We start from the raw sequence: 19,129 nt of genomic DNA, 5'->3' as shown, positions 1-19,129 counted from the left end.
GCTCCAAGTCCAGGAGGAGCCATCCCAAGGTCAAGGGGAAGCATCTGAGCTGGCCAGGGGTGACCCCAGTGCCCCAGGGAGGCCTGGGGGTGGCCCTGGTGATGCCAGCAGGAAAGGGCAGAGGTCTATTCAGGAGGAAGAAGGAACCTGCTGCAGACCTGAGATGGGGTCAGAGCAAGGGAGGAACGGGGCCACCAAGCAGCCTGCCCCCGGGCGCCCCCGGAAAGGGTTCTGACCTCGGCTGTGGGCCACGCCCCTGCCGCGTGTCCCACCTTCTCCCACAGAAGAGGCTGGCCTCGCCCTCCCGGCCGGAACCACCACCCTCGCTGGGTAACCTGGGGTGAGGGGCAGAGAGAGACAAGGGGCCTTCCAGCTGGGGGAGAGGCTTTGCCTGCGCCCGGCGTGTCTGTCCTCTTGATTGTGGTTCAGGGACGCAGACGGTCGGAGCTCACCAAACTCTGCTTGTCACTCGTGCGCAATCTGTCAAATGCTGATAATACCTCAATCAAGCTGCAAACAAAAACCGCTGGCCAGATATTTTCAATCTGTGATTTTGACAACGACATAAGCATTTTGCCTGGGGTAAGCACACCAAGAGCAGGGTCGACTTAGGTCTAGATCACACCCACCCTCCCCGTGGCTCCTGCAGCCGGGGGCGCAGTCCACACTTGTGTTTACCGATATTTATTCAGGGGGGAAGGGTTTTTTCTCACTTTCAAATTTAGTAAAGTACATTTCTTAGAGTAAAAATAGACCATGAGTTTGTAAGTCACAATTTAACTCCTCCTGAGGCAGCCAAGGTTTGGATGATTTCCTTATCTTGACGTCTCACTCTGCAGTTCCTGTGACGACAGGCATCTCCAGTCCTTGTGGTGCCCACGTCCACACCCTCCAAGCCTCCCCTGCAGCCAGGATCCCAACCCATGTCTGGGGAGGGGCGCCGAGGACCAGCCTCAGAGGTTTGTACATAGATCCAGGACTTCCTGTTTTAGCCTCAGGTCATGGTTTCCAGAGGTGAAGATCTGATTCTTAGCACTGTCCTCCCATGGGGTAAAAATTGTCCAAATTACACATGATGGTGGAAGAGTTAAAAGTTAACTCTGTAGATTTCTGACATTCCTTATTCCTTCTTCAGCAGACTTCTGTCAGTGCTGTCTTCGGCAAGATGCCTGATGTATACATGCAATGAGGTGCCCCCCCAGATACTCCAAAATTTGGAGATAAAGTTATCCTCTGGGACTTCAATTAATGAACTTCATGCCCTGTCCATAGGATCGCAGAGTCGGGTACGACTGAAGCAACTTAGCACATACTGATAACATGTGTCACCTAGGAAATGATGCAAGTCAGTCAGTGAATAAGTGACTAAAGAGTTTGAAAAGCATCTGTTTGCTGACAGGGTAAAGTAGATCTGATCCCAGAGACCTGAACCAGAATGCAGCAGTAAATATGAAATCCAGGGAAGGAGCTGGCTCCCCAAGATACCTGGGGCAGAAGAGTCGAGTCGGATAGAGAAGTGAGCAGGGAGCCTCTGCCGTCTCCGGCTGGGTCTCAGATTTTGCCAGCAAGGGGACCCAAGGCTCATGCAATCACACACAGACATACACACTCAGCACGCTAGTCTGCACATTGGTCTCTAGTGATTGTGTCTGGTGTGAGTCAGGACCCACATGGGATGCCTGCTCACATGCATGTTCTAGAAGTGTTGGGAGCTGCCAGGTTCACATGATGCAATCAACTCGTGTGTGCGTGCGTGCGTGTGTGTGTGTGTGTGTGTTAATTGCTCAATCATGTCCGACTCTTTTTAACCCCATGGACTGTAGCCGCCAGGCTTCTCTGTCCATGGAATTCTCCAGGCAAAAATACTGCAGTGGAAATAAAAATATTGTAGTGGGTAGTCATTCCCTTCTCCAGGGGATCTTCCCGACCCAGGGATCAAATCCAGGTCTCCTATATTGCAGGCGGATTCTTTACCAGCTGAGCCCCAAGGGAAGCCTGAAATCAACCCTTGGCCTCCTCTATTGGGCAAGAGCCAGACCCTGATCCGAACTGGGACCCGTGTCTGACCGAAGGAATGCTGACTCTCTCTGCAGGGGGCTGGGTCACAGCTTGCACACAGGGAGTCTGACAAAGAGCAGATGGGCAGCGAGGGGAGGGGAGGTTCACAGGGCAGGTAGAGGTGGGAGAAGGAAGACCCCAACCCCCAGCTTCATCCCCAAGCTACAGAGCATCCCACCCCTGGAGTCTGGGAAGGTCTCAGGATCTCCTACTGCTTCCCCTCTAGCATCCAGCAGAGACTGGCCCAAGTGCCCAGAGGGAAATGCCCGAGGAAGCCCACACCCTCTCCGCAGCCTGAGAAGCCCCCACCCCAGAGGGCCCCTCTGCCGTGCCCAAGAGGACACAGCTGCCCGGCTGCAGCATGCCTGGGCCTCAGGGCTGAGCTGGGGCGAGCAGGACACCTGCCTGGACACGCAGCCCCGGGTGAGGGCTTGACTACTGCAAGGTGAGCTGGACCTGACCACACGAGAACCCTGCCCAGGGCTCAGCATCTCTCCCTGCGTCACTCAGCGAGGCCACGTCTCTGGCTGAGAGGAAATTCAGGAGGGCCAGTCGTGCTCATGCTGGCCCCCAGTCAGGGCGCCGGGCAAAGGGCTCAGTGTGCACGGAGGGAGGACCACATCCTGTGCGGTCAGCCTCAGCCTCTCAAGTCTCCTCCTGCATCGGGTGGCCTGGCCCCGGCCGGTCCCACCGGACCCTCTGGGCCACCAGAGACCAGTGGGAAGGACACCACCCAGGGACCCAGAGCCAGCACTGCACAGTCTCCAGTCCTTTTGAGGTGGCCCAAGACAAAACAGGGGCAAGCCAGTGCGTTACCAGGTTACCACGGCAACAGGAGGAGTGGGCTGGGAAACTCCCCGAGACTATGCTTATTTAAGGCAATTTTGAGGTTCCTTGCGTGATGCCTTGGGAACCTTGGGGACACCCCACATGACTCCATACAAGGGTGAACAAGTTGGGGTCATTCATATATTCACTCAACAGAGTGTGCAGCGTGGAGCAGGGGCTGGAAGGCTGAACCCCGGCAGTGGGCAGCCTCTGCCGTGGCTTGATGTTTTTATGTATGGTGCTGAGAAGACAGGATACAGGCTCACCCCACAGCAGGGGGACTCAGAGTGGGCAGGGCCTATAAACCAGCCTCCGCAGCTGAGGTTCATGCATGAAAAATGAGCCTTCGTTTCAGTCAATCTTTCTAAGAGAATTTTAGAGATTGTTAAAGAAGAAGGGGACAACCTAGTTCTCTGCCAATTGCCACCGAGTTCAAGTGCCATGGGTCCCATGTTGGCCGGTCACCATGTGCACCTGGCCCTCCTTGCCAGCCCGTCCAGAGCCCAGCCAACAAGTGAGCAAGTGACAGGTGCCAGGCATGCCTGTGACCGAGCACCCCGCAGCCATCCTAGACCTGCGGGACGACAGCCAGGGCTGGTGAACTAACCGAACAGCGAGGTCGATCTCTTCAACTTATTAAGTCGGGGATTCTTAAAAGTTATTTAGCAGTTTATTTCTGGCTGCGCTGTGTCTTCATTGCTGCATGTGGGCTTTCTCTAGTTGCAACATGCAGGCTTCTCGTTGTGGCGGTTTCTCTTGGTGCAGAGCACGGGCTCTAGGGCGAACCAGCTTCAGTAGTTGCAGCACATGGGGCTCAGTTGCTCGCCAGTGTGTGGGATCTTCCTGGACCAGGGACTGAACCTGTGTTCCTGCACTGGCAGGTGGATTCTTAACCACTGGACCCCAGGACAGTCTGTGAGGCCAATTTCTTACAGGTGAGCTGACCACCACATGCAGACGATGAAGACTGGGGGACAGACCTCACGGTGTGTGCAACTTTGTGTCCACTGGACGGGGCCGATGGACGCCCAGGTGACTGGTCACCTGGTATTTCTGGAAGAGAGTCGCATTGATTCAGTACCTGGAGGACCTGCCCTCAGCAGTGGCAGCACAGGAAGCGCAAGTCCCTCAGCCTCTGCCCTGGACCGTAAAGTCCCTGGTGCTTGGGCCTTCGGGCTCAGACTGAATCACACCATCTGCTTTCCCGGGGCTCCAGCTCGCAGTCGGCAGATCATGGGACTTCTCAGCCCCCACAGTCACATGAGTCAGTCCCTATAATAAATCTCCTCTTGTGGATCTATATATATCCCGCTGGCTGCCTTTCTCTGGAGCACCCTGACTAGCAGTAATGAGAGGCTCACTCTCACTCTCGGAACCGCCTGCCACTCTCTTTCATCCTCCAGGAGCTGAGCCGCCGCGCCCCACACCCTCGACTGTGGCTGGTGGGACAGCCTCCCCGGGCCTTCTCCATCTCCTCGGGGACAGCAGGCTCCAGCTCTCAGGCATGAGGGGTCTGTGGCTGCCTCTCCCCGGGACCTGCCTTCCCGCCATCGCAAGTGCCCACTTGCCTTGCTGATAGACCTCCTGGCCTCTGCTTAAGCGGCAAGCAAGACTCCTATGCCCACTGGGTTCCCTGCCCCTGCACCGCGAGGGTGGGGAGGAACTCAAGTGGGTGCGGGTGCCTGGGGCAGAGGGCTCAAGCCCAGAGCGAGTGGCAGCACCAGGACCAGCCTCGGAGGACATCCCTCCCACCCGGGGAACCAACAGCCTCCCCTTGCTCCTAGGCTCCCTTCATCTGCGGGGAGGGGGGATTTCAGGCATCAGACAAAGGGTTTTCTAAACTCTTCACAGGAAAAAGACAACGGAGACACACTGCTACCTTTCAGCGCCCAGATCACCAGTGTCCGAGTGTCCTCCTTCTCCTTCTAAAAATATTGTGAAGTCCACTGAATATATAATTTTATAGTAAAACGTTTATTTTTTAAGGAAATGCACTTTCTGGCAAAACTCTAGAACCTGTGCTTATGCAAATAGATGATATGGGAGAGGGTGAAGAGGAGGGCAGTGAGCCACCTGTCCAGCTAGAGGGCATACCAACAGCTCTAAGTACGCTGAAGTTTTTAACTGCACAGAAAACAAGCCCAGGATCCAAATGGCCCCCTTAGGGCCTGGCTTGAATGTGTGTCAGAGAGGGGTCACTGGGGAACAACTGAGGCAGAGATCCCCCTCCCCCGGGCCTGAGGGAGGGTAACAATGGGGCCAGGCCTCCTGGAGGGTCCAGAGAGTGAGCCCCCAATGACCAAGGACTAAGTCCTCTCCAGGGCAGGTGGGAGCACCGTGACCTGTGCCGGCAGAGGTCCTGTCTGCAGCCCACACACCCAGGGGAGAGGAAGCAGGACACAGGCCTGGGGGCAGCACTCAAACACACTTCTCCAGCCTTCCCGGTTTGGCATTTCTGTCAAGCAAAGGTCTCAAAGCGGGAGAGCAGGAGAAGACAGCCTGAACCACCTTCTTTTCTGCACCCAGGCCGCGGGAACCACCTGGAGGCACCCCCTGGACACAGGCAGGAGAGAAAGGAGACCAGCCTAGGTGGGGGCTGGGCAGCAGGGCAGCGCTGACCCTGGGTTGGGCCGGGGCACACTCTGGGGGCCTGGCCAGGTGCTGGACCATAGGCCGCCCAAGGGTGTATGGGCAGGTCCCTGCCTGGTCACTGCCCTCTTTCCTATGCACAGAGATAGGGCCGTGGGCAGGGCGCGTGGGCGCAGCACCGCTCCTAGAGGAAGGGCTGGTCTCTCTTCAAATGCTTGGCTGGGACTGCTGGGTCTGGTGCTCAGGCTAGGCAGGCGGACGGGTGGCAGGTCTGGGGTCCGAGAGTGGGCTGTGGACCAGTCCCTTGCAGCGCGCTGTCCACTGCCTGTCAGAAGCGGCAGCAGGCACCAGGTCACTGGGGCACCAAGGGATGCCAGGCCGGCCCCCTACAAGCCCTGGGGGAGTGAGTGGCAGGCAGGGGTGGACAGCAGGCCACCAGGCCTGTGTGTCTCCTGAGGTGGACACGGTGGCCCCCTGCCTCCTCCCCGCCCTCCCCCAGCACTCTCCACCCATGACTGGGGGGCCTGTCCAGCACCCATGCCCTCCTGCTGCTTGGGGCCTTGCTACCTCCTCCCCCGCTCCCACCCCCCACCCCACTCTGTGTGTCTGGAGGACTGAGAACGCATCTTGTCGTTCAGATGCTAAGTCACATCCGACTCTGCAACCCCATGGACTGCAGCACTTCAGGTTCCTCTGTCCTATGCTGTCTCCTGCAGTTTGCTCAGACTCCTGTCTGTTGGCTGTGTCTGCCAGCCAGCACATCAGAGGGCCGACTAGCATCACTTGTCTTACAAGCAGGCCCACCCCTGAGACCAGGGGTCCCTCTGGAAGCTGGCACCAACCACAGCTTTGTGGGGAGGCCGAACACTGTGAGGCCTGGGTGTCCTTTCACCACAACCACCTCCGACGGGACAGGAACCAGTCCACATCCTGTCTTCACCCTGTGACGGGGACCCAGGAGGTGGGGAGCAGGGGGCCTGCACCTCCTCAGTCACCTCAGAGGAAGCTGCTGCTCCGCGGCTAGGCTGAGGGCTGCCCATGCCCCTGGGATGCTGGGGAGGACGGGAAGCAGGACCAGGAGGCCCTCAGGCCCCCAAAGCCGGTCGCCCAGGGCCACCCAAAGAGGGGGGCTCCTGTCTGCTTCAGAGGAGTTTGCTAGTCCTGGTTTGCAGGGAGGCCCTGGGGTCTGCAGCGCAGTTGCATGGGGCTGGGCCCTCCCAGCACCCATCCAGGCCTCGCCCCACGTGTGCAGCCAGGGAGCCCGGGGTGCCCGAGAGCACATCTAGAAACACAGGTAAGAGACTGAGGGGCAAGCGTCAGGCCCCGCGCTGTGACCCCTGGCCACAAGATGGGTGTCTGGGAAGGGGGCCAAGCACACAGGTGACCCTGACGGTGGGAGTGGGACGTCACCTAGAGCTTAGCTGAGGGTGAGAAATCTGCCAATGACTGGACGTCATTAGGGAACGTCAGCCAGGTCCCCCCGTCAACCACCAGCAGGGCCCCCGTCACAAAGGATGCCAGCGGGCTGGCCAGGAAGAGGGCGCTGTGGGCAATTTCCGTCTTGTTCCCCAGCCTCTGCAGGGGGCTGGCCAGGACCTTCGCCCTCAGGCTGGCCTGTGGGGCACCTGGGAGGGAGGAAGAGGTTCAGGCAAGTCCCAGGACCCGGGGGCCATCACCTTCCTCTGCCAGCCTCCCCTGAGCCACATCCTGTAACGCTGGGGACGCCGGCAGCATTGTCCTGGGCCAGGCCCAGTAACCCCACTGTGGAGCCAGCACAAGGCCTGTCCCTGCTCACGGCCAAGGCTCTGGAGGCTTCAGCGGGGCCCTTTGTGTGCAGCTCACAAGGCCAGCAGTCCCTGGGCTCTAGCTCTAGGGGCAGCTGCCCAAGTCCACCCCCTATCCCCCTGCTGGGCTGTGTGAACAGTCCCCAGGCTGGGGATGGACTCTGCCCACCCAGGGAGCCATAAGCGCTTGTCTCTGATCCCGGGCCTGTCCCACCCAGGTGGGAGGGGAGCCCCTGGAAGTACTGTGGGACCTGTGCCCGGGGGAGCACCCGCTGGAGGAGCCTTACCCAGACGCCGCAACCCCTCAGTGCCACTAATGGGGCCAGGGGCAAGGCTGTTGACGCGGATGTTCTGGGGGCCCCACTCCACAGCCAGGTGCCGCGTCATCGCATCTGCAGGGGAGGCAGGCCGTGTGAGGGAGAAGCAGGGCTGCTCGGCCTCTGGGGCAGCCCAGACAGGGTGGGGGCGCAGCTTTGCTGGGACACTGCCGGCCCCCAGGGACGGGGAGGAACCCAGGCGGGCAGACCAGGGGGGGCGCCTGTACCCACGGCCGCCTTGGCAGAGCCTGCGTGCACTTGGAGCACCTGTCCCCGAGTGCCCAGGGTCGCAGTGATGTTCACGATTACCCCTCCATGGTCCTGCAATACACGAGGGGGGCAGTGAGCGCACGGCCAGGCCTGGGAGGCCCCCGCCTCGGGACACTCACCCGGAAGAACTTCTCATAGAGCACACGAGACATGTTGAAGGTGCCCAAGGTGTCGATGTCCATCACAGTCTTGAAGGCGTTGGAGGACAAGGCACTGGCGGGGCACAGGAAGTTCCCGGCTGCACCTGCGGGTGGAAGGAGACGGTGGATGGGGCTGGAGCCCCGGGCAAGCAAAGCATCTGCGTCCCCAGGGTGGTCCAGGCCGGCCAGGGAGGAAACCTCAGCATTTGGACAAACTCTTGAATGAGGGGCAGAACAGGTGTTATGGGTTGGATGTGTGCTTCAAAAAGATACACTCTTCAGTGGATCCCAACACCTGATGCCTGTCACGGCTATAAGTGTCCAGTCATGTCCAACTCTTTGTAATCCCGCCAGGCTTTTCTGTCCATGCGATTTCCCAGGCAAGAACACTGGAGTAGGTTGCCATTTCCTTCTCTAGGGGATCTTTCCGACCCAGGGATCGAATTCACGTCTCCTGTGTCTCCTGCGTTGGTAAGCAGGTTCTTTACCACTGCACCACCTGGGAAGCCCAGTGTGGGTAAACTTAACTTTATGTGAAAACATGGTCTTTGCAGATGTCATCAAGATAAGATGAGATCATACTGAATAGGGTGGCCTAAACCCAAGGACTGCTGTCCTTAAAGTGGACACAGTCATGCACAGAGGGACAGAGCAGAGGCTGGAGGAACGCAGCCAGGGGCCAAGGGATGACAGGGAGCAGCCCCAGGAGCCACAAGCCGGGCCCCAGATAGACTCTCCCGACCCTCCTGTGGGAGCATGGCCCGCCACATCTTGGTCTCACATCTCTGGCCTCCAGACTGTGAGAGAATGCGTTCCTGCTGTCTTAAGTTGCCCAGCTTATGACTTTGTCAATGGCAGGAAAATGATACACTAATTTTGGGGATTTTTTAAAATTAATTTTTACTAGAGTATGTTGTCACGCCGCAAGTTTCTAAAGGAAATTTCAGGAGAAATGAACCTGAATGTAGAGACTACAGTTAACAGTTGTAACAAATGCAAGGTATTCATAGTAGACACGACGTGTGTGTGTATGTGTGTGTGTGTGGCAGGAGTGTGGTATGAGTAGTTGTTTATACTATCTGCTCAATTAGTCTGTGAATCTAAAACTGTACTAAAACAGGGGCTTTCCTGGTGGTCCGGTGATTGAGGATCCACCTTGCATTGAGGATCCACCTTGCAACACAGGGGACGCAGGTTCAATCCCTAGTCCCACATGCCTCGGGGCAACCAAGCCTTCAAGCTGCAAATACTGAGCTTGCGCGCCACCGTCAAGACCCGACACAGTCAAATAAATAAATAAGTATTGAAAAATAAAACTAGGCTAAAACAGTCATGTGTCTTCCCTTTTCCTCAATGGGGAACTTCAGGACATGAGAGTGACCCTTCTCTGTGATTCAGCCTAGTTCTCAGGGCATCCTCATGAGCCACGGCTGCATAGACCCGGCAGGGGCACAACTGGGCTGAGACAGTGACCTGAAGCCAGGACAGTTCCAGGGCGTCCAAACAGGAAGGTCTGGTACTGCAGACACGTCAGAAACCCCCAGTCATGCTCAACAGGGACTCACAGTTGATGAGAATGTCGATCTTCCCGAACTCCCGCAAGGCCTGCTCTACAGCTGCCGCGATGGCCAGGGGAGCTCGGACGTCCAGAGACAGAGGGAGGCACCTCTGGCCAGTGGCAGTGGCCAGCTTTCTGGCAGCCTAGAAGCCAGACAGGAAGAGATGTGGGCAGCAGCCTGCTGGCCTCTCCTGGAGGCACAGCCCTTCAGGATCCAACGAGGATGATGAGCCAGGTTCTGCCAGGGACCCGGGCTCTGTGGCTGAAACCCACCCTGGGGAGGCACAGCTGCCAAGCGGTCCTCCCCAGGGCCACAACCCCTGGTGGTCACTAAGACATCCTGTCCCCTCTCCCCTTTCATCAACCTTCCAGGCCACTGGTCACAGGTCAACAGCAGCTCCAGCTGATGCCCAGTCCCTGTGCTGAGACCAGCTGAGGCAGGGGAGATATGTTCCCCCCTCAAGAACCTGCTGAGCCCAGAGAACTCTGCTGGGGTCACAGTACCACCCAACAGAAGGGTCGCTTCTCAGGACCCGATAATTAGATTCTGTAAAAACACGAGAGTGTCCCTGGGGACCACTTCCATTGAAGCTCCGTATTTGGGAGACAGGTTGGTTTTGGTGTGGTCACCCTCTGGACCTCAGGACCTTCCAGGTCTAGGCTCCTGGCCCCCAAAGTCACCCATGGATGGCTGGGCACAGGAGAGCCCACTCACCATCGATACTCTGGGAAGACTTCTGCTGGCGATGACTGTGTGGCAGCCGTGCCTGCAAAGCCAGAGAGCAGGAGTGAGGACAGCAAGGCGCAAGGGACACACCCAGCAGAGCTCCTGCCCAGCAATCTAAGGAGCCCCTCCCCCAAGGGTCTCTCAGACTTAGACATCAGCTCAGGGCTGAAGGCAGAGCTGGCAGAGGACCCAGAGGCCTACGTGGGCTGAGTGACTGTGGCAGGACCCCTTTCAAATGTTCTCTGACGGACCTGGAACTAGAGGGGTTCCCACCACCGACTGGCATTTTGCCCAGGATCCCAGGTCCCCTCCCAAGGAGGAGGGGGCAGCATGATGGGGCATGGACCACACAGAGCAGTGCTCACTTACCGCATGAAAATCTCAGCAATCCGGAACCCAATTCCAGAGCCACCACCCGTGATGAAAGCCACCTTGTCCCTGAGAGAAAAAACAGAGACTCTTTACAAAGGCCCCTGTTCAGACTTCCTTGATGGTCCACCAACTGGGACTCCATGCTCCCAATGCAGGGGGCACAGGGGCCACCCCTGGTCAGGAAACTAGACCCTACATGCCGCAACTAAGATCCAGTGCACCTAAATAAATACATTCTAAATTCTAATTTGTTTAAATAAAAAATAAAAAGAGTAAGGGATTGTTGTTGAATCGGGATGGGGGAGGTGCTCTTCCACTGACCCTCTGCACTGGGCACTTGGGTCAAATTTGAGAAACACCGCTTTTGAAAGCCTGCATTCCTCGGCTTTCTGAATCTTTGGGAAGAATGATTTCAACCTAGAAGTCTCTATGCAGAAAGCTATCAATTCATGAGAAATGTTTTCAAAACATAAACCTTCCTCCTGCCACCCTCTAAATGGATAGGATAGCAGATTCATGGAGAAAGAGAAACAGGCAGGCTTTTCTTGACATAAGAGAAGCCATTTGGGGCCCACGCCATTCTGGGATCTAAGCCTGGACACAGTGCTGCCCTCAACAGGTCTCAGAAGAATACAGAAACTAACAACTGTCATCAGGCAAGAGAAGGAACAATGGCCAAGATACGAACCATACACTGGTTGTAAAGTCTCCCAATTCTGTTTTGATGGTAAAGATCAGCCTGAAGTGCTGACCAGCTGGAACCTGACCAACTGGAACCTGAGATGACAGTGACTTTTTCTGACACTCATGACTTTAACGAACTACCGAACTAGCTTGGACGTCGTCAAACACCCAAACCCCTTCTTAAGATGCTTGCACTCTTAGCTTAAGACCTCCCCAAATTTGCTGTTCGGAGAGACAGCTTTGGGGAAAATCTTCAGAGTTCTCCTTACCTACTGCTGGTAATAATTAATCCTCCCTGCTCCTGATCTTTGCTCTGTGTTTTCTGACACTCGTCCCCACCTCCACATAGATAAACAGGACATGCTCACGCAGGACAAAGATCGGAACACCAGTACTTGCCTCGCTGGGATACCCGGACATCTGGACAGCCTGGCCACCAGGCTTGGGGTCCTCACACATCCCAGAAAAACCTCAGTCCCCCTCCGCGAGCACCGCAGGCGCCCCCGCCCCCTGCCCGGCTCCCTGGGGCGCCCCAGACGCGACGCTCACTGGAGCAAGTCCGGACAGAAGAGGTGGTGGTACTCCGGGAGACAGTCGTCCTCGCTGACGTCGGCCGGTGGCTGGGCCATGGCGCTCGGAGCAGGCCTGGGTGGCAAAAGCAGCAGAGACCCGCCGGGATCCCAGGACTCTAACCTCGGCCTCAAAGGACAGCAGGCAGCCAGGGGACGCGGACGTCCCGCCCCTCATCCCCTCGCTCCTTCCAGGAGCCCCGCCCCTCGTCCCCTCGCTCCTCCCAGGAGCCCCCGCCCCGAGTCTCCTCGCTTCTCGCAGGACGTCCCGCCCCGCGCCCCTCGCTCCTCCCTGGACGCCCCGCCCCGCGCCCCTCGCTCCTCCCATGACGCCCCGCCACACGTACCTCGCTCCTCCCAGGACGCCCCGCCCCGCGCCCCTCGCTCCTCTCGGAAAGCCCCGCCCCCCGTCCCCACGCTCCTCTCAGGACGCCCCGCCCCGCGCCCCTGGCTCCTCTCAAGCCGGGCCGCCCCTCGCTCCTCCCAGGACGCCCCGCCCCATGACCCTCGCCCCTCCCAAGTTTCCCCGCCCACCCCGGTCCTCACGCCTCCCAGAGCGCCCCGCCCCCGCGACAGTCGCTGCTCCCAGGAAGCCGGGTTCACTCAGTTCTCAATCTCCCCAGGAAGCTCCGCCCCGCGACCCACGCCATTCCCAGGTGCCCCGCCCCTCCCTGTCCCCAGCCTCTCCCAGAACGTCCCGCCCTCAGGGCCCCGCGGCCTGCTGGGACTGGAAGTCAGTTTGCGCGCCGCGGCAGGCGCAGGCGCAGACGCAGTGCGGCGGGCTGGTTCCCGTTGGCGGAGGTCGGGTGAATGCGAGTCGAAACTCGGCTTACTGGGCTCCTTTTTACAAGATTGGGTGTCAGTGCTGGATTCGGGGCCAGCCGGACACAGGGAATATTTGGTTTCCAGGCTGAGGTGGAGCTCACGGGCCGACGCGGGGCCCCTCGGCTTCCCTCACCGCTTTGGGCCTTTCTGTGCATTTAAAACACGTATTCGGACTCGCTTAGCATTTAAATGTCTAAGAAGGGTGCTTCTCTTCCCTGTTGCAAAGAAGAGGGAAGGAGACTAGAGCCTAGGAAAGTCACGGGAAACTAGGAAGGCCATTTCCTCGCATAGCCAGCCCCAGGGTCAGCTTCAAACATGACCCTTTCATGGCCAGTTAAAGGTCAGACCCTTCAACCGCGCCCTCACGTGGAGGCACAGGGAGAAACCCAAGGCCAGCATCGCCAAGACGTCATAAAGCAGGGTTAGGACCAGTCGGCCTCAGCTGGTGTAATGCCATGCAGTATCCAGTACCTGTGACGAGTGGCCAGGGACACACCGGAGGGCCAAGTGTGAGGAGTGACGTAGTGTCAATGAGGCCACAGCCTTTCTGCCTACGGGGCGGCTTCAGCTCCCTGCCTACCCCTTCGGCTCCTTTTCACAACTGCCTAAGGCTCCTCCTTGAGGGACAGCACAAGCTCTGTGGCTCAGCTTAGAGCTCCCAGATTTCAGGCTGAAGGCCTCTGGACCTCCGCCTGTCTCATACATTCAACAAAGTTCTTGATCTCCTGGTATATGAGATGGTAAGCTTCATTTCTACTTTCAAGCTGCTTACAACTTTGCATAAAGCCTCATTCCCACCTCAGAGATGGCAGGGGCCATAATGAGCACTCCACTCCCACGCACAGCACAGTGAATTTTAATGTCCCCACTTTGGGGAAAGGACGGTCACACTACCAGCTTTTGGACCCCAAAGCTTGTCTGGCACTTTGGTTCAGAAAGGACTTGGTCCAGTCCCTTGCTAGTTTAGGATAATACTAAAAGGCACATAAAGTTGGTGGCTCAACCACTCTGTGGCTGGAGTGGGGCAGAAGGTGGACAGGGAGGTGGTCTGGGACAGATGGGCAGAGCATGGGTGTGAGATCAAGTTCTTGTCAACAGAGGTAGCTGGTCCTGAGTGGATGCCGGGGTGACCGCGGGCACCTGCGTGCTCAGGCTGCGTAGATGCTGCTGAGGTGGCCTTCATCTGCCCAGTCCACCAGCTCACTGCTCTGGAACCACAGCTGGATCTCTCTCTGGGCCCCCTCCACGGAGTCGCTGGCATGGATGACATTCCTGTGCCAGGTGGCAAAGGTAGGGCACAGGCTTCAGCATGCACCTCGGGGGTCCTAGGCAGAGTTTGCCCATCCCCGACTGTCTAGGGGAGTGGGTGAGTGATGGTGCAGAGGGGCAAGGAACAGAGGAGCTGGAAAACTGGGTTCCTGGGTGCCTGACCTTGGCATCTGTCCCAGGCCAACCCCTGGGGTGTCTGGAGGTAAAGTCAGGTGACAGACCACGATGGCAGAGCACAGACACAACACAGGGAATGCTTTATCATCTCCTGTGTACACAAAAAGGTTTTGAAAAATACTGCACTAGCCAACATCAGGTGTGACATGCTCCCATCGTTTTCTGGCTTCGCTTTCCCCTTTGCAAGACGCCCAGGCCCAGTGGATCTGCCTTGGGCACAGGCCGCCACCCTGAGCCCCTAGGGTACTGGGCCTCAGCTCCAAGTGGCTGAGTGTGTTACCTGCTGACGTGGGTGCTGAAGTCTCCCCGGATGGTGCCAGGGGCAGCCTTGGCAGAGTTGGTGTGGCCTATCATGGCCCTCGAGGTGCAGACCACATTGGGACCTTCCCAGACCTGCAGCAGAGAGATAGAGGAGGTGGGGAGAGGTGGGGGTCACCCAGGGCTCAACCCAGGGCCCTCCACCCTCCCACCGCCGCGGCCCTACGGTACCATGGCCACCACTGGGCCGGAGCTCATGTAGCTGATGAGGGCTGGGTAGAAGGGCTTCCTCTGCAGATCGTGGTAGTGCTCAGCAAGGATCCTCTCTGGGGCCTGGTGCATTGAGGGAAGGGGTGAGAGGGAGCCCCACTGGGCACCAGGGCAGTGGTTGTGGCATCCTGACTGCAGGGCCCTCAGCAGACAACACTGACAAGGGCTGGCATTCCAGCTTAGCATAGACACTTCCCCGCCCCTCCCCTTCTACTGCCAGCACAAGGAGGCTGTCCTGACACAGGGCTGAGAACAGCCCCCACCCCGGTCCCCTCAGCGACACCCACAGGCCTAAAGCCCTGGTACCTGCAGCATCTTCATCCCCACCAGCTTGAAGCCCCTCCTTTCAAAGCGCTGGATCACATCCCCGACCAGCCGCCGCTGCACCCCATCTGGCTTCACCGCAACCAGGGTCCGCTCCCGGGTCCAGGAGGGTCCTCCTGTAGAAGAGGGGGGCTCGGGGCTGCCATGGCCTCACCTTTCACATCTCCTGGACCTGGGTTCCCCTGCCAAGACCCAGGTGTCCCCTAGACTGCAGAGTTTGCCTCAATCAGAGCAGTCCTGGAGGGGAATTATGGTGCCCACAGCCAGGACTGTCCAGCACAGTGGGCCCCTGGGGACTTCAGCCTGTCGCAGGGGCCATGGCCCCACCCAGGCAGGCAGTGGGAGAAGCTGCCCATGATGGAGCTGGTGCCCCTGAGATGCCACACTGGAAAGAAAGTACAAGTCCTGATGTTCACGCCTGTACTTCGGGGAGCTAGCATAGACACTGTCTGCACCCCCAAACTACCACATCAGGAGGGACCCAGCATCCATTTTCTGGGACCAGGGAGAGTGAAAAGCACTTTCCCACTGGGCCACAGGCAGAGAGAGAGAAAGGGACCTGGGGATTGAGAAAGGGGGAAGGGTCCTCCCCTGACACCTTCCTTGGCCAGGCTGCTATTGGGGTTTCAAGGCAGGACATTTGAAACCTAAAGTGTCCTAAAGTCAACACTGCCCCAGTCCTCCTCTTCTGGGTGTGACGCTGCCAGAGAGACCCCCAGCGTCATCACCCTCCTACCACCTAAAACTTCCAGAGTTAGGCTGACCCTTGGCATTGGGTCTAGGGTCAAGTGTACTCTGGAGAAGGGCCCAGACCCTGGATTGGCGGCTAAGCCCTGCAGAGAGGGAGGAGGAAACTGGAGAAGAGATGAGCAGTCAGGTCCAAAAGAGCCAGTGTCCCTGGGGGCATCTGAATCTGCCTTCCCAGCCCCAGGAGGGCTTGGGGAGCAGGCATCGGGTGCCCACCACACCACGTACCTTCAATGCCTTGCACTGCAGGAAGGCCCCCACCCTTATTCTTACCCCACCCCCCCAACCAAGCCCAGTCCCTAGGGGCCCTGCTGTCCAGCCTGGCCTGCTGCCAGCTGGCTCCTGTCTCGGAAGATGGCAGTTTACCCTCGCCAGTATTGGAACCCCAGGACTCTGGAAGCGCCCGAGGGCCAGCTGCTGGGGCGGAGGACCCCCGGATAACTGCAAGGCTCCAGGCAGGGATATGCCTGGCGGAAAGACGCCTCAGGATAGGAGTGTTCATTTGTTGAGAACGGCCTCACGCAGGAGCCCTGGACCCGCTGGGATCCCTGCAAGCACAAAGTGTGGCCACCAAGCTTCTGGTTTCCTCCTGCTGCGGAGCCCTGGGACCCCCTGCTCAGAGCAAGGTGAGGTGAGCGGGGCCGTGGGGGCCTGGCTGGGAGTGGGCGGTGGCGGCGGCGGTGAGCGCTGGGGCCCCGCGGGGCAGGAACCCCAGGGGCGCGGCTCTCCAGCTCGCCTGCTCCCGGGCCTCCGGCCCCCGCGCCGGGGCCGCACGTGCGTCAGCAAAGGCCGGCGGCTCCTCGACCCGCCCCACCCCGCGCGTGGCCGCCAGGCGGGTGGACTCACCCGAGCAGGAGCGCGCGAGCAGGCTGGGGCCCAGGGCCCGGGCGCCGCACAGCAACCCCCGCAGCGCCGCGAGCCCGGAAAGGCAGCGCATGACTCCCAGCCGCCGGCGCCGGCCGAGCGCGCAGGGGAGAGGGTCCTGGGAGGAGGGGGAGGGGCGGAGGGAGGAGGAGGCGGGAGAGAAAGAAACCTGGGGAAAGGGTGGAAGGAGGGAGGCGGGAGGAGGCCGCAGGGGTGGAGGGAGAGAGGGAGGCGGGTTGGGGGAAGGAGAGGGAGGGGAAGGAGTCGAGGGAGGGCGAGCGTCCCCAGGCTTTTGCGCCTACGGCTCCTCCCCCTCCCCCCCTGCACCGCGCACTCCCCACCCCCCCGCACCTCCCCCCAGACGCTGTTTCACTCGAGTAGACTTGGGAAGTGTCTAATGTCAATTTCTGTTTAAAATCAGAAGAAAAAAAGAATAAAGGTGATGAACCCTGCACGGGTCGTGTTCGTCTTTTATATCAACGCAGTCCTTAAGTATCCTGTTGAGTTCATGCAGGTCCTCCTGCGCCTGTACCCCTGTCCTGGAAGCAGGGCCGGCTTCTGGGCTGGGCGGGCGGTGTGGGGCGGGGGGGAAGGTTTGCTCCCACCTGGGTCTGGATCTCCCTCTGAATTGACACCGTGAGCTGGGAGGATGGACCTGCATGGTCAGGCAAGGTCAGGCTGGGCATCCAAGGCATTTGGATGGGGAAAAATCCCACCCTTATTCTTAGCTGGTCTCGAACAGGAGGAATTTAGCTTCACTGAAACACCTTGTGATGCTTGTGACTTGATCATCAACAGAAATCACAGATATTCTCATTTATAGTACCGTTCAGGTTGAAAAGGTGGCAGCTTACTATTTGAATTTTGAAATCCACAGGATCTAACGTAATTACTTTTTTAAAAAACATACATACTTTAAAATTTGTTTTTTAAGCTGTGATATTTATTTGATCACACCACGCTGTGTGTGGGATCTTAGTTTCTACACCAGGGTTAAACTTAGGCCCCTGGCATTGGAAGTACAGAGTCTCAACCACTGGACTGCCAGGGAAGTCCCCATGTATGTTTCTGTGTGTTGTGCGGATGGAGTTTTTTTCTTAGTGTCATTTTCAATTGTTGATTGCGAGAGTATAAAAATACAATTGAGTTTTGTACGTAGATCTTGTACCCAAAAACTTTGCTTAACTCATTTATTAGTTCTAATAGTTGCTTACTAGATTCTTCAGGATTTTGTACACGCAAGGGTCCCCAGTTTAGATGCCGTTTGTTTCATTTTATTAATGAATTGCTCTGGCTGGAATCTCCAGAGGGGAGAAACATGGTGACCACAGTCAGGATCTCCAGTAAAATGTTGAATACAAGAGACCTGCTTTTTCCACTGTCTTTTTTTTTTTTAACAGTTTTTTTTTTTATTCATCCTCTTCCTCTTCCTCCTCCTCCTCATCTTCTTCATCTTCCTCTTCCACCTTTTTCCGGGCAACTTTAGCAGGACCCTTGGCGCCATCAAACTTCCCTTTAGACTTATAGTCTGCGACATCCTTCTCATACTTCTCCTTCAGCTTTGCTGCCTTGTTGATGTATGGCTGCTTCTCACTGTCATTTAAGTTATTCCACATCTCGCCCAGTTTCTTTGCCACATCTCCAATAGAGATGCCAGGGTTTGTAGACTTGATCTTGGGACGGAATTCAGAGCAAAATAGGAAAAATCCAGACGGTGGTCTCTTGGGGGCATTAGGGTCCTTCTTCTTCTTGCCTCCCTTAGCTGGTCCATAATCCTTCATTTCCCGATCATAGCGCACTTTATCCGCCTTTGCCATCTCATCGAATTTCGACTTCTCTTTCCCGGACATGGTCTTCCACCTCTCAGAGCATTTCTTGGAAAATTCAGCAAAATTGACAGGAACCTCTGGGTTTTTCTTCTTATGTTCCTCTCTGCACGTCTGCACAAAGAAGGCATAAGCAGACATCTTGCCCTTTGGTTTTTTGGGATCACCTTTAGCCATCTGTATTGTTCGCTAGTCTTTTCCACTGTCTTAAGATGGGACATAAAAAAAAAAAGGGACATGATTGTTTTGTAATCTTTTTTCTTTCTTAGTATGGACACTTACAGCTATAAATTTCCCTCTAAACACTGTATTAACTGTATTCCATTTGTTTTGATATGCCTTCATTTCCTTTCATCTCAGAGTATTTTATTTTTTTTAATATTTACTTTTATTATTTTTTTATTTGGCTGTGCTGGGTCTTAGTTGTGGCATGCGGGATCTTTAGTTGCAGCATGTGGAATCTAGTTTCCTGACCAGGGATTGAACCCGGGGCCCATACATTGGGAGTGCAGAGTCTTAGTCTTTGAACCACCAGGGAAGTCCCTCTTTCTTTTTTTTAAATTGATTTATTTCTTACTGCGTTGGGGTCTTAGTTGCAGCAATTGTGATCTTTGTTTCAGGCTTCTCTCTAGTTGTGGCACACGGGCTCTGGAGCCCATGGGCTCTGTCGTTT

The 19,129-nt window shown here is 57.1% G+C and overlaps 3 protein-coding genes across 5 annotated transcripts; all 3 read right to left on the bottom strand.

The window, feature by feature from the left end:
- Positions 1–4,841: 4,841 nt before the first annotated feature.
- Positions 4,842–12,095, bottom strand: DECR2 (2,4-dienoyl-CoA reductase 2). The gene is made up of 9 exons (XM_065923918.1): positions 11,877–12,095; positions 10,641–10,709; positions 10,260–10,311; positions 9,552–9,687; positions 7,966–8,090; positions 7,804–7,897; positions 7,547–7,651; positions 6,886–7,100; positions 4,842–5,800 (listed from the first exon to the last, which is right to left on the bottom strand). The coding sequence occupies exons 1-8, from the start codon at positions 11,954–11,956 to the stop codon at positions 6,886–6,888; spliced, it is 876 nt and encodes a 291-aa protein (XP_065779990.1). The 5' UTR covers positions 11,957–12,095; the 3' UTR covers positions 4,842–5,800.
- Positions 12,096–13,725: 1,630 nt separating this feature from the next.
- NME4 (NME/NM23 nucleoside diphosphate kinase 4) lies at positions 13,726–16,857 on the bottom strand. Of its 3 annotated transcripts, none has more exons than XM_065920217.1 (5): positions 16,613–16,857; positions 15,002–15,158; positions 14,657–14,758; positions 14,448–14,560; positions 13,726–13,993 (listed from the first exon to the last, which is right to left on the bottom strand). In XM_065920217.1, the coding sequence occupies exons 2-5, from the start codon at positions 15,014–15,016 to the stop codon at positions 13,870–13,872; spliced, it is 354 nt and encodes a 117-aa protein (XP_065776289.1). In that variant the 5' UTR covers positions 15,017–15,158; positions 16,613–16,857; the 3' UTR covers positions 13,726–13,869. The 3 variants fall into 3 exon arrangements, with proteins under 3 accessions (XP_065776289.1, XP_065776288.1, XP_065776287.1); XM_065920216.1 differs by having other exon boundaries at positions 15,002–15,135; positions 16,613–16,826; XM_065920215.1 differs by lacking the exon at positions 16,613–16,857 and adding an exon at positions 16,133–16,314 and having other exon boundaries at positions 15,002–15,135.
- A 1,182-nt stretch (positions 16,858–18,039) lies between these two features.
- LOC136158418 (high mobility group protein B3) lies at positions 18,040–18,636 on the bottom strand. Its single transcript, XM_065920214.1, has one exon. It carries the CDS (start codon positions 18,631–18,633, stop codon positions 18,040–18,042), a length of 594 nt encoding a protein of 197 aa, XP_065776286.1. The 5' UTR covers positions 18,634–18,636.
- Between the last annotated feature and the right edge of the window lie 493 nt (positions 18,637–19,129).

This window comes from Muntiacus reevesi, chromosome 2, assembly GCF_963930625.1.
Source record: "Muntiacus reevesi chromosome 2, mMunRee1.1, whole genome shotgun sequence".
Lineage (NCBI taxonomy): Eukaryota > Metazoa > Chordata > Mammalia > Artiodactyla > Cervidae > Muntiacus > Muntiacus reevesi.
Note: the sequence above shows the minus strand (reverse complement) of the source record. Positions and strands in the feature narration are given on the sequence as shown.

What these genes read in the sequence shown, in the direction of transcription:
- DECR2 (XM_065923918.1), bottom strand. Translation starts at nt 11,956, where the DNA reads ATGGCCCAGCCACCGGCCGACGTCAGCGAGGACGACTGTCTCCCGGAG. An exon ending in TTCTGTCCGGACTTGCTCCA is followed by an intron (nt 10,710 to 11,876) that starts GTGAGCGTCGCG and finishes TTTTTCTCTCAG; the next exon opens with GGACAAGGTGGCTTTCATCA. An exon ending in CTCTGCCAAGGCGGCCGTGG is followed by an intron (nt 7,652 to 7,803) that starts GTACAGGCGCCC and finishes CCTCCCCTGCAG; the next exon opens with ATGCGATGACGCGGCACCTG.
- LOC136158418 (XM_065920214.1), bottom strand. Translation starts at nt 18,633, where the DNA reads ATGGCTAAAGGTGATCCCAAAAAACCAAAGGGCAAGATGTCTGCTTAT.
- NME4 (XM_065920215.1), bottom strand. Translation starts at nt 16,268, where the DNA reads ATGAACACTCCTATCCTGAGGCGTCTTTCCGCCAGGCATATCCCTGCC. An exon ending in GGGTTCCAATACTGGCGAGG is followed by an intron (nt 15,136 to 16,132) that starts GTAAACTGCCAT and finishes CCTCTTCTACAG; the next exon opens with GAGGACCCTCCTGGACCCGG. An exon ending in CCGGCCCAGTGGTGGCCATG is followed by an intron (nt 14,561 to 14,656) that starts GTACCGTAGGGC and finishes TCTCTGCTGCAG; the next exon opens with GTCTGGGAAGGTCCCAATGT.